General features: G+C 47.2%; 1 protein-coding gene across 1 annotated transcript in view; it reads left to right on the top strand.

The window, feature by feature from the left end:
* LOC311364341 (uncharacterized protein) overlaps positions 1 to 15,000 on the top strand; it is a gene marked incomplete at both ends in the record, with an annotated part of 156,999 nt that overhangs the window by 125,425 nt on the left and 16,574 nt on the right. Inside the window, one exon of the mRNA XM_084484319.1 lies at positions 2,616 to 3,000. Within this exon, the coding sequence (XP_084340445.1) occupies positions 2,616 to 3,000 (385 nt within the window). The remainder of the gene's footprint in view (positions 1 to 2,615; positions 3,001 to 15,000) is intronic.

Raw genomic sequence — 15,000 nt, forward strand, 5'->3', positions numbered from 1 at the left:
CTCTGAGGTGGACCCAGACCTCCCCCCCCTCTCTGAGGTGGACCCAGACCCCCCCCCCCCCCTCTCTGAGGTGGACCCAGACCTCCCTCTCCTCTCTGAGGTGGACCCAGACCTCCCCCCCCTCTCTGAGGTGGACCCAGACCCCCCCCCTCTCTGAGGTGGACCCAGACCTCCCCCCCCTCTCTGAGGTGGACCCAGACCTCCCCCCCCTCTCTGAGGTGGACCCAGACCTCCCCCCCTCTCTGAGGTGGACCCAGACCTCCCCCCCCTCTCTGAGGTGGACCCAGACCTCCCCCCCCCTCTCTGAGGTGGACCCAGACCTCCCCCCCCTCTCTGAGGTGGACCCAGACCTCCCCCCCCTCTCTGAGGTGGACCCAGACCTCCCCCCCTCTCTGAGGTGGACCCAGACCTCCCCCCCCTCTCTGAGGTGGACCCAGACCTCCCCCCCCCTCTCTGAGGTGGACCCAGACCTCCCCCCCCCTCTCTGAGGTGGACTGATGAGGCATCAGGTGTGTGGGACGGGGCAGGGAGAGGTCAGCCCACGCTGCCTCTCTGGGGAACAGGAAAATGAATCACAACGTTGGCTCTTTAAGAAGCTGGAGACAGCCGACAGTTGTTTTACTGTATAGTGTTCCACGTGTGACCCCACCGAGCTGTTAGAGCGGACAACCCAGCAGGATGAGTTCAGCACCGGAGCAGCTAGGACTCAAGTGTGTCTGTGTGTGTGTGTATATGTGTGTGTGTGTGTGTGTGTGTGTGATCTATGTGTGTGTGTGTGTGTGTGTGTGTGTGTGTGTGTGTGTGTGTGTGTGTGTGTGTGATCCCGAAAGAACCTGAAAGACATCATGACATCAAATGACATCAAATCCAAATGAAGACCTGGTTCCTCTGGTCCTGGTTCCTCTGGTCCTGGTTCCTCTGGTCCTGGTTCCTCTGGTCCTGGTTCCACAGGTGCCTCTCCTGGTGTCCTGGCTTGCTGTCAGTGCGGTCACATGCAGAGGAAAACCAATGGTACACATCATCCACATAATAAATGCTTCCAAAGAGTCAAAAGGCTCCCAACTGTTGCTTCCCTGTGTTTACATATCTCGTTCATCCCAACCCCGTCTCTCCTTGAAACTATTTCTTCCAAGACATCTCATTACAACAGACGTTTCTATTGTGATAATAAATGACTCTTCTTCTGTCTGGCTGCGTGACTTTGATGTACACTTTCACCCTTCACGTTTGCATGTATTTGTACAAACTGAGCAGACACGATAATAATAAAAACTACAGCAACACAAAGTGTCTCAACACATGCAAACACACTCATATGCACACACTGATTTGTTTGGGTATGTGTAGATCATATGACCTATGTTGATCAAAGTTCAACAAAGTCTGCTTGTATCTTTCAACAATAATTGAGCTGTGTTGTGAAACATAGCAAGAATCATTGATACTCTTGAGACACTGAGATGCCATTATGTGAGTGGCTGTGTGGGTTTCCTCTGTGAAGAGAAAAGGTCTTGAATACAAACATGTCATGGGTTCATATCTGCCCTAGTAACTATACAAACATCCCATACCACAACTAAGCACATCTAGCTTTTTATCTTTAAAAGCAGATACAATATTATATTTCCCCAGCTTTTCTGCAGTGAAAAGGAAAAAGTTGTTTTCACTTGGATTGTGTGATCAGTTTGTTCTTTATCTTCTGAATGTGGACAGTTGTGTGGATTCGTTTATGGCCTCATTATGTGCCAAGGGGCTTATCATCATTATATGATGTATATATAATGTACGGCATAATATGATATATATAATGTATACCATGAAGATAAAGATAATGTACACCATTATATGATATATATATACACATATATACTTAAGCAATAGATCACGACAGGCTGTGGTATGTTCTCATTATACCACAGTTAAGGGGCGTTGTCCGTCTCAACGCGCAGTGGAGGGACGGCGACCCCCTTACTGTGGTATAATGAGAACATTTCACTGACTGAAGTGATCTATTGCTTTTATAAAACGGTTACGTAAGTATGGCGAAATGAAAGTCATAGACACCTTCAATTTTGAAAAATCAAGAAAGTCGGAAAGCATTTTTTTTTTTACGAATACAAAAAAGTAGTCCCTCCTGGCTGCCTGCAAAGTGCGCGGCGGTTGCTATGCAACACACTGTAGCGTCCTTCAGAGAGAAGGGTAGAGACGGTAGCTTGGTTCGCCGGCATTTTAGCCTACTATGGAGTTCACTCACCGTGTGCCTATTGCTTAACAACATTTCCACCCTCTCCCGCAATCAACATGTTTTTAGGCTTCAGTGAACTATGCTATTGCTTTTATATATAAATAAACAACAGTTCAAGTTAGGCGCGGAGTGATACTGAACTCTGTAAACTGAACGGGCGTCATAGCTGTGTGTATACGCTCATTATACAACAGTTGAGAACCAATCACATCGCTTGATTTAAGCCACCCGTTTTATAAATGTATATATATAAAGTACTACATTATATAATATGCTTATAATTTATGATACATGTATGATATATATTATGTACACAATTGTATATGATGTTCATCATTGTATATAATATCTACCTTTAATTATATTATAGACACACACACACACACACACACACACACACACACACACATACACACACACACACACACACACACACACACACACACACAAAGATATACATACAAACACATGCACCACAAACACACACACACACACACACACACACACACACACACACACACACACACATACACACACACAAAGATGTACATGCAAACACATGCACCACAAACACACACACACACACACACACTCACACACACACACACACACACACACACACACACACACTCACACGCACACACTCACACACACACACACACACACACACACACACACACGCACGCACGCACGCACACACACACACACACACACACACACACACACACACACACACACACACACACACACACACACCTACACACACACACACACACACACACACACACACACAGACAAAATTCATATTTTCATCACATTCACTTCAGGCACATAAAGTACTGATTGTTAAAAGCTGTCTGAAGAAAAATGGCTTTTGAAGTCAAATATGAGACATCTGGTTCAAAAAGTCTTGTCTTCAAAAATGTGTTTCTGCTGTGTGTGTGTGTGTGTGTGTGTGTGTGTGTGTGTGTGTGTGTGTGTGTGTGTGTGTGTGTGTGTGTGCTCGTGTGTGTGTGCTTGCCTGTGCGTGTGTGTGTTTTCCCTTTATTCCACCTCTCTCAACACCACACAGTGTGGGATGTGTTATAAGGACGGGAATGGAGGACAAAGGAGAACATGAGAAACAAAGGAAGACGAACGCCCTGATGCAGAAGCTGAGGCCGTCAGGATCAGCCTATCTTCATGGCTCTTTGTGTTCCATATCATTCATATAGTATCTGCACTCACTGATCTCACCGCATCACAAGCTGGGAGGACTCACAATCAACGTCTGCTCAGAAAGACAGCGGAGAATAAAGAGGACAAACAAAGCTCATATGATGCACTGGAATGTGAGCAGGCTGCTAGTGAGCAGGCTGCTAGTGAGCAGGCTGCTAGTGAGCAGGCTATCCTTTGTTCTTCATTGATTTTCTGATATCACTGGGATTCACTTGTTTTGCTTGATCAATAAATAAGTATATTTAAGTATACTATGTCTATTTGAGGACAAATGACCATATCTATACTTGAACTAATAATGGATGAAGCCCCCAACTTCTCTTATCCATGGCTGTGGAAGCCCTTTGTCAGACGCTGTGTGATCCAGACTGCAGCTGGCTGCTGGCGGTAGGTATGTAGTCCGATGTATGCATGTTGTTATACTAATCCCCCCACTAAACCCATTAACAAGGAATCCCAACCAGTATCCGTCTTGGATTATTAGGGCTCACCTCTGACCCATGGTATAGGCTTTATTGGCAAAGAGGATAATTACAAAAAGGTAAACACTGTAGTTTTTGAGAACTATTATTGACGTGTGATGGGGAACAAAGAGGGAAGCAAAGGCGGCCTCATCATTACAGAAATAACTCCAGCCCGCTTTAGAGCGATGCCTTTAAATGTGGACAATTGAACTGGAATGTCCCACAAACACACACAAGATGTTTGTTTTAGGGATGGAAATGGTGAAACCTCTGGAAACTGTGACTCATGACCAATACGACCAGTACGACGATGCCCACAAACAACCAAGGTTGTCGCTATTGTGCTGTTATTGACTATCAGCAACCTTATAATCGCTGAGCTCTGATGTCTTCTACTAGAGCCACAGGAGCTCCTACACCACCCACCAAGACCTCCACCCAGTCCTCAGTCCTCTACACCACCCACCAAGACCTCCACCCAGTCCTCAGTCCTCTCTACACCACCCACCAAGACCTCCACCCAGTCCTCAGTCCTCTACACCACCCACCAAGACCTCCACCCAGTCCTCAGTCCTCTCTACACCACCCACCAAGACCTCCACCCAGTCCTCAGTCCTCTACACCACCCACCAAGACCTCCACCCCGTCCTTTGTATCCTCTACATATATAAATACATATATGGTAACATAATTACATACATTAATTAAACATTAATTAACATTGGATAATGCAGTTATAAGAATGAACTAACAATTCACTTTAACTTATTTAAATGTTAAGTAATGGTCTAGTAACCATTTATTAACATTAGCTATTGCAGCTATAAACATTATTCTATAGCATTAGCATAGGGATTAGGATTATCCCAACCCTAATTAATGAATTATTACTTACTTCTTCTTATTATTAGTTAACATGAACCCCATTAGTAAAGATGATTAGTAAAGATAAACACCATTACTTTAGTTAACATGAACCCCATTAGAAAAGATGATTATGGAGATCAACACCATTACTGATGATCAGTGTATGTGTGGATGTTTACAGAAGGTCAAAAGGGTCACAGCTACGTCTCAATGTAAACGTGTTCATTTAAAGTGACATAATATCCGGCATTTAGGCTTTCATAATGTCACATTTTAGAGGTAGAAGCTCTTCACCAGGTAGAGGCTCTTCACCAGGTAGAGGCCCTTCACCAGGTAGAAGAGCTTCACCAAGAGCTTCACCAGGTAGAAGAGCTTCACCAGGTAGAAGAGCTTCACCAAGAGCTTCACCAGGTAGAAGAGCTTCACCAAGAGCTTCACCAGGTAGAAGAGCTTCACCAGGTAGAAGAGCTTCACCAAGAGCTTCACCAGGTAGAAGAGCTTCACCAAGAGCTTCACCAGGTAGAAGAGCTTCACCAAGAGCTTCACCAGGTAGAAGAGCTTCACCAGGTAGAAGAGCTTCACCAAGAGCTTCACCAGGTAGAAGAGCTTCACCAAGAGCTTCACCAGGTAGAAGAGCTTCACCAAGAGCTTCACCAGGTAGAAGAGCTTCACCAAGAGCTTCACCAGGTAGAAGAGCTTCACCAGGTAGAGGCTCTTACCAGGTAGAAGAGCTTCACCAGGTAGAAGAGCTTCACCAGGTAGAAGAGCTTCACCAGGTAGAAGAGCTTCACCAGGTAGAAGAGCCTCTAGAAGAGCTTCGCTGGAAGCGAAGGAAATCATGGTAGCTAGAAATGATGTTGTACGGTGTGTCTCAGAGAGACGCAGGATACAGTAAGGCATAAGGAGACCATGATGACCCACAGACCGGGGGTTGAACCCCAACTGTTCTTAATCCAGCAGTTTTCCATCGTCTCTCCTTCAACAAGTGCCCCTTATGCTACGTTAATGCCGTAATACGTTCGACTTTCAGTCTTTATGCAATTTGAGAGCTTTTCCGAAGCTGGAGTTAGAGGTACACATGCACTCACTGACCTCAACATGCAACACAAACACAACATATTCACTTCCTCGTCCCCCATTTGACAGTGGGTCACCACTAACGCTGCTGCGACCAGAGAACTTCTTGGGCTCCTATTTTGAATAAAAAGCGGTATCATTCCCATTCATACTGATCTACATACAGGATGGGTGTCAGACTAAAGTCACTGATTTTCAGTTACACATTTCCATGTGTTACCACTGACCCATAATCATAATCAAATAATAAACCCTTTGTTTAACAAATACATATCACCTACTTCAACAAGAAAAATGTATGATTGCTAACTAAAGTTGTGTACAACAAACAAGTATGCATACATGGTGTGCACTCAACTTAAGTTGGCTAAGTATGCAAATAAGTATTTTTCTGCCGAACTCAGCTTTCCAGAGTGAAATTGCTCACAAGCTTTGAGCGCCTTTAATTAACAATCCTGCCAGCAGTGAACAAACAACCAACAAGTGATTTATTGAGTGACGGAACCGACTAAGAAGTGTTGAAGGGTTCATGAAGTTCTTACAGCTTCCAGCTAATAAAGATGATGCAACAGTTTCTTTGTAACTCCAAAACCACGTCCACCTTATTCATGCTTAGTATTAATCAGTTATTAATATGTTCTTCACTGTAAACCCAAGCATGTGTCGACAACAAAAATACAAGCACACAATACTACACACACACGCCATTAGTGTTGGCCACTTACACCATGTGTAAGAATGTTTTTGAGGCTACTAAGCCCTGCCATTTCAGCATGCAGTTAGAAGCTGCCTCTCAAGTATTGTGGTTAGCAGCCCTGAGATTAAGGTGTCAAACTATACATTAAGATATGTTGAGCCACAGTTTGTACTGCAGAACAGCGACGCCCCACCCGTCAAGGCCTGTTACCCCGGCCTTTGTTTGTAAGTATATTTAAGCACATTTGTCATTCATTTGTTTAAAAGCCGTCTCAGTTTCCGAGATACATTTTTTCATGATTTGCCTTTAAAATTATGTTTTCTTTTTTTATGTTATGGAAATGTGGTATTTCACTATCAAGCACTGGACAGAGTACAGAGTACAGAGTACAGAGTACAGAGTACAAGGTACAGAGTACAGAGTACAGGGTACAGGGTACAGGGTACAGAGTACAGAGTACAGAGTACAGAGTACAGGGTACAGGGTACAGGGTACAGGGTACAGAGTACAGAGTACAGAGTACAGAGTACAGGGTACAGAGTACAGAGTACAGGGTACAGAGTACAGAGTACAGAGTACAGAGTACAGGAACCAAAAGTAAATCAAAGTAGTCAGAGCCTTGTTGGCCTCTCTTCAAACTGAATGTGTTATCTGATGACTCCACTAACTGTCCAGCGGGGACCTCTGAACTGTGGTCCATTGTGGTAGGACAGGGCGTGATCAGGACCTAGTGAAGATACAACCATCCTCTGATAAGATACCACGCCCCACACCCTGAATGCACCAGGTATTTTACATATATTAAATATTCAAATATATATATATATATATTCAAATATGACTCGAGAAACCAAGCAGCACTTAGTGATGGAGCATGTGGAGAGATGAGTTTTGCACCAAGGTAAAGTTCATTCTCTACAATGCATTCTAGCTTACGACACGCAGAGACTCGACTTAAAGGATGAGTGTGACTGCTCTGTACGCTCTGTGGTTGTTGCTCTGCAGACGGTACAAAATGGAACAAGCCAAAAAGTGTAGAGACTCCTCTACACTTGTACTCAACGGCACTTTACCAAGTCATTTGAATAATAAGAACAAGTGTGACTGTTGATGAGATCTGGGGCCAGGTCAATGGCAACCAGGAAATGGACCGTGTTTCTACAGCGCTGGTCTAACCAGTGGCCACACAAAGCGCTTTACTGCCTCACATTCACACATTCATTCACACATTCATTCACACATTCACACACCGACGGCGGAGTCAGCCATGCAGGGCGACAGCCAGCGGGTAGCAGAGTGGTGTAGACCAGGTTAAGGATAGCAGGACTTCCAATTCAATCAAATTGTATTTGTATAGCCCTTAATCACCGGTTCAGTTAACAGTATATTTATGACCGGTGGGCAATGGGGCCATAACTGACACACATACAAACAAACATACATACAGGAAAACCATTGTGAATGGGTGATGGGGTGCTGGCCGGTTAACCATAAGGAGAGTCCAGGCATCCAGTCACAGTCACCGCAACACGCTTACAAAGACACAATAATGAATTAGAAGGGAAAAGTGTGAGCTCACTTCTCACCCTGGCTCTCCCCGTCCTCCTCAGCTCGCCCCAGGCCCACTCAGACACACACCAGAGAGGCTTTGACACGTACTCGGACACCGTGGCCAAACTGCTTTCTTCAATAACAGCCCACAAACACTTTGTGAGCCCAGGAGACACGCACTCCAGCCGCTTTGTTGATGCTGTTAAAGCAGCCATTAGCGCTCATCATTACAGTCCCCATTAAGAACCATTACAGGATCCCGCAGTACCAGAGGCCAACGAGCCAGCCCTGTTAAACAACGTGATATCAGTCAACTGGCTGCTTGGTGCTTGGTCAGTTTTTCTCTCACACACACACAGACACACACACACACACTCCATGATGTGGAGTGTGTGTGTGTCACATGCACACACACGCACGCACACACACCCACCCACACACACACGCACACACACGATGCACACACACACACACACACACACACACGAGCACACACACTCCACTCCATCTCACTCCATGAGATGTCCATTTCGTGGACATCTGTTATAATTATAAATCTACAATCCACATTTCAAAATGGTCCAGTCCATAGTATGCTACGGCCAGTGACTGAGTGGCTAGCCTGAAAAACAAATGAGCAAAACCAAACCCCCAAAACGGAACCGTCACAGACACACCCAACCACACACATGAGTCCACACATTCCTCCACACACCACCACGGCTGTGTGCACACACTCACTCACAGGTACGTTGGTCGTCGTTTGTCTCACTTTCTCGATTTGTCTCACTCTCTCTGTTTGACTCACTCTCTCTGTTTGTCTCACTCTCTCTGTTTGACTCACTCTCTCAGTTTGTCTCACTCTCTCAGTTTGTCTCACTATCTCAGTTTGTCTCACTATCTCAGTGTGTCTCACTCTCTCTGTTTGACTCACTCTCTCAGTGTGTCTCACTCTCTCAGTTTGTCTCACTCTCTCAGTTTGTCTCACTCTCTCAGTGTGTCTCACTCTCTCAGTTTGTCTCACTCTCTCAGTTTGTCTCACTCTCTCAGTGTGTCTCACTCTCTCAGTTTGTCTCACTCTCTCAGTTTGTCTCACTCTCTCAGTTTGTCTCACTCTCAGTGCAAAGCGGCGGGCTGAGGGCTGGTAACCATGACTACGCAGACACTGTTTAACGTGCTCCGTGGCTCTCCTCTCTCCGGCTGAGGCCTGACCCCCAGCCGGCCCTCTCTCCTGCTCCCCACCACACACACACACACACACGCACGCACACACACACACACACACACACGCACGCACACACACCCACACACACACACACACACACACACACACACACACCCACACACACACACACACACACCCACACACACGCACTCACACACACCCACACACACACACACACACACACACACACACCCACACACCGCACACACACCCACACACACACGCACACAAACACACGCACACACACGCACTCACACACACCCACACACACCCACACACACACCCACACACACACACGCACGCACACACACACACACACACATACACACATCACACATCACACATGCACACGACCACACATGCGCACGCGCACAGTATTCATGTCATTTCATAAATATATCCATTAATTATTTAAAAAGTTGATATTTTTATATATTATTATACTATATGATGGAAAACAAAGCATTTCGACAATAGCATTCACATGAATGTAGGGAGGACACACACACAGACGCACACAGACACACACACAAACACATGCACACATACAAACTCATACACTGATAAATGTGTGTGAGTTTTTCAAGTTTTTCAAGGTGGATAATTTGTCTAAATGTTTGTCAAAGATGAATGATCTTTTGCCATATGCTTTGGCAAAATACCGTCCGAATAAAAGTTAATTATTTTAGTTGCAGCAATGGACTTCTTTTGTCCAAACAGCAACTAACTAAATTATTGTTTAGAACTTGGAAGTTCCCACACTCAGTTCCCACAGAGAGTGTGTGTGTGTGTGTGTGTGTGTGTGTGTGTGTGTGTGTGTGTGTGTGTGTGTGTGTGTGTGTGTGTGTGTGTGTGTGTGTGTGTGTGTGTGTGTGTGTGTGTGTCCAGGTTTATTACCATATGCAGCATCAATATAGCAATATAGTGCAGAGGATTAAAACAAATGAGTAAATGTTATAACTTCCATTAAACTGAGATCTTTATACAATGGCATCGTAGCGCTATTGTTAGAAAGAAACACCAATCCTGCATCCATGGCAACGGAAACTGGGCAAACCTTCTCATTGGTTCAAAACATTTACTGGAAGCTCAGACCTATTGTTGAGTTCAGCAGAGAAAACCATCGTCCATCCAAACTGACTGGTGTACTGGGACCAGGCTGTACTGGGACCAGTACTCTACTGGGACCAGGCTGTACTGGGACCAGTACTGTACTGGGACCAGTACTCCACTGGGACCAGGCTGTACTGGGACCAGTACTCCACTGGGACCAGGCTGTACTGGGACCAGTACTGTACTGGGACCAGTACTCCACTGGGACCAGTACTCTACTGGGACCAGGCTGTACTGGGACCAGTACTCCACTGGGACCAGGCTGTACTGGGACCAGTACTCCACTGGGACCAGGCTGTACTGGGACCAGTACTCCACTGGGACCAGGCTGTACTGGGACCAGGCTGTACTGGGACCAGTACTCTACTGGGACCAGTACTGTACTGGGACCAGTACTCTACTGGGACCAGTACTCTACTGGGACCAGTACATGCTCACCAGCCCTCTCCACAGCGCTGTGTGCGCTGCAGTCTGGCTGCAGAGCGCGGTGACACAGACCAGAGGCTGCACCAGCTCTGTCCAGCTGTCCATCCCTCTCCCTTCTCTTCATGTCTGTGATCCGAGCTGAAGGGAGAAGACGATCGTGGATGAAGGAGCGAGCTGTGATTCGGTATATTATTATATTATGGTATAACATGCAGGGACTCCGTAAAGGAAGATCAAAATATTGTTAATGTTAGCTCCTTTGGGTGAATTTAATTGTGGCCATCTGTATGTGTTCAGGCTGGAATAATAAAACCCATAATAATAATCAGTATTATTGTTATTATGGTGTTGTTCACTCCTGCTGTTCTGTGTCACACATTTAACTGCCACGTCTGGGCAGGCCCAGACTCAGGCAAAACACTTATTACCTTCCAGCTACTAATGTGTGTGTGTGTGTGTGTCTTTGTATAAGTGTGTGTCTTTATGTGTGTGTGTGTGTCTTTATGTGTGTGTGTGTGTGTGTGTGTGTGTGTGTGTGTCTTTGTATAAGTGTGTGTGTCTTTATGTGTGTGTGTGTGTGTGTGTGTGTGTGTGTGTGTGTGTGTGTGTGTGTGTAAATGGTAAATGGTCCTCATTTATTTAGCGCTTTTATCCAAAGCGCTTTACAGTGTTGACTGGCATTCACCCATTCATGCACACATTCACACACCGACGGCGGAGTCGACCCTGCAGGGCGACAGCCAGCGGGTCAGGAGCGGTCAGGGTGAGGCGTCTCGCTCAGGGACACCTACGCACTCACAGCTAGGAGGAGCCGGGGGTCAAACCAGCAACCTCGCGGTTACCAGCCAACCCGCTCTACCTCCTGAGCTAATGCCGTGTGTGTGTGTGTGTGTGTGTGTGTGTGTGTGTGCGCGTGTGTGTGTGCGTGTGTGTGTGCATGTGTGTGCATGTGTGTGCGCGTGTGTGTGTGTGTGTGTGTGTGTGTGTGTATCTACGCGTCTATGTGCACACTTGCATCTATAAAGTGAACCTTGGGATTGTTGATCTGCTTTGATGTCATAATGGGTCCATCGAGGTTCACTCCTAAACAACGCACAGATTGCATCATCTACAGTAAACACAAGAGCACAGAATAAAGACCTCCATCACAGTGGGCGGCAAGTGGCTTAGCAGGTAGAGCGGGTTGGCTCCACTGTGGAGGTGTCCCTGAGCGAGACGCCTCGCCCTGACCGCTCCTGACCTGCCGGCCGTCGCCCTGCGTGGCTGACTCCGCCGTTGGTGTGTGAATGTGTGAATGTGTAGAGAATGGGTGAATGTGAGGCAGTGTTGTGAAGCTCAGTGTAAATGCAGTGCATTGAGCAGAACCACTGAGGGCACGCTGGCAGAGTGCGGCCGTGGGCCTGAGGTTCATGTGTCCTCCTCTGCTACAGTCAACCACCTCCTCTACAGTCAACCACCTCCTCTACAGTCAACCACCTCCTCCTCTACAGTCAACCACCTCCTCTACAGTCAACCACCTCCTCCTCTACAGTCAACCACCTCCTCTACAGTCAACCACCTCCTCTACAGTCAACCACCTCCTCTACAGTCAACCACCTCCTCTACAGTCAACCTCCTCCTCTACAGTCAACCACCTCCTCTACAGTCAACCACCTCCTCTACAGTCAACCACCTCCTCCTCTACAGTCAACCTCCTCCTCCTCTACAGTCAACCACCTCCTCTACAGTCAACCTCCTCTGCTACAGTCAACCACCTCCTCTACAGTCAACCACCTCCTCTACAGTCAACCACCTCCTCTACAGTCAACCACCTCCTCCTCTACAGTCAACCACCTCCTCTACAGTCAACCTCCTCTGCTACAGTCAACCACCTCGCTTTGAGGAGCCACCCTGCTTTGGTCCTCACATCAAAGAAGCTGCTATGAATGGATCCATCAGCCACTGGCACACAGCTCAGCCCTCCACACGCACCACGCTCACTTTACACAACTGCTTTTTCCGATGATTAACTTTTATCTCTTGGCTATTGCTTGATCTGCTGGAGGGCGGTTCTGTGCGAGATGTCTCGTGGAGTACGATCAGCCGGCCGCCATAGAGGCCCGTCTGCCATCAGAGAGCAGAACGCAGGCTTTGGTCAGGACATCAAACGCAACCGAAAACAGAGAACACACACACGCGCACACACACACACACACACACACACACACACACACAGGAGGGGGGGACTCTCATGTAAGTCTGGGGCAATCAGTTGATTACTTTGGACCATCACAGTTCCTCTATTAGAGGCAATCTGTTGTAACGGTGCAGACTGTGTGTGTGTGTGTGTGTGTGTGTGTGTGTGTGTGTGTGTGTGTGTGTGTTTCGTGCACATGCATTGATGCATCTTTGAGTGCAGTACGTTCCTTCCCTCATGACTTTATTGGTGGCAGACCAATGGGAGGGTGGGGGGGGGGGTGAGGTGGGGGGCGGGGGGTGGGGGGTGAGGTGGGGGAGGGGGGGTGAGGTGGGGGGGGGGGGGGGGGGGGGTGAGGGACAGCCTGCTCCTCACCCGCCTCACGCTGCACCAGGGACCATGGCCTCATGGTCTCATGGTCTCATGGCCTCATGGCCTCATGGCCTCATGGCCTCAGGGCCTCATGGCCTGTGAAGCCCGTCGAGGCGGGTACCGGGATTAAGGGCTCAGACCTGAAGCTGACTTAGGATGTAGGGAACTTAAAGAGGGTAGAAGCAAACAGCTACGACCGCAGTCCGCCCACAGCGTGTCCACACCAGGCCCGCTGTGAAGGGGAGGTCGGGATTTGCAAGAGATGCAGTTTTGAGAAAGTAAGTGTGGTCGACTCTGACGCTTCCTCGATGAGGGCCGTGCGCTGGTGTTTGCCGGGCAGTGCATGGTACGCAGGTGAACAGAAGGAGCACCTGGAATAGGTGAGAGACATTAGAGCGACGACACAATGGAAAGGCCCAGTGGCTTTACCCCCAGTGGAACGGTATCGCTGGTTAGCTCTGTCCTCAGACCTCGGATCCCCGCTGCTCTTCATGGGTAACGTCTCAGGGCACAAACAAGGAAGTTCCACCTCAAAGCTTTTGTGACTTGCAGTCAGATTTGAGATTTTGTGTCAGACACAAACACACACACACACCCACACCCACACCCATGCACACACTCACACACACACACACACACGCATATGCACACACACACACACACACACACACACACACCCAGGCACACACACACATACACACAGACACACACACACACACACATGCTCACACACACACACACACACACACACACACACACATTCCGATCTGGCGTCATGGCTCCTGCAATACACATCCCTCTACAGGCCTTAAGAACGGTCTTTTCTTTTAAGTGATTTGCCGTTCCCAGAGTTTTCAGGAAATGCATTCAGCATGAAGTAGAAACAAAAAAGAGAATGCCTCTTTAACACTGAGTGTTTTTAGCTGTTGACCGTCTTACACCCCCCCAACCCCCTCTCTTTCACTCCATGTACTCCTGACATCCATTCAGGTTATAAAGTGATGGCCAGGTCCGGGCTAGTAGTGTGGTCAGTGATACAGCGATGATAGAGACTGGCTCACTGAGGACAACCAAGGCCCTGATTGTTGACTTGACTTCAGGCTTTTAATCGACACATCATCTAACGTCTCCAGGTTACTTAGTGAGATGTCTCTCTATCTCGCTCTCTCTCTCTGGGGTATGATCTCCAGGTTACTTAGTGAGATGTCTCTCTATCTGTCTCTCTCTCTCTGGGGTATGATCTTCAGGTTACTTAGTGTGATGTCTCTCTATCTGTCTCTCTCTCTCTGGGGTATGATCTTCAGGTTACTTAGTGTGATGTCTCTCTATCTGTCTCTCTCTCTGGGGTATGATTTGACAGTGATACAGTGGTTGTTACAGTTGAATAGTATTGTGAAGTGGAGTCAGATACAGAGAGACTCTGTCTCTGGGAAAGACCAGTGAGAGGGAAAAGGCAGACAAGTTTATACCCAGTTTATACCCAGTTTAGACCCAGCTCTAATTGCTGTTGTTGTAAAACAGGGAGGTCTGAAATTCATCAAACGACACACACATACACAAACGCACACA

Source organism: Micromesistius poutassou (assembly GCF_964030765.1).
Source record: "Micromesistius poutassou genome assembly, chromosome: 19".
NCBI lineage: Eukaryota > Metazoa > Chordata > Actinopteri > Gadiformes > Gadidae > Micromesistius > Micromesistius poutassou.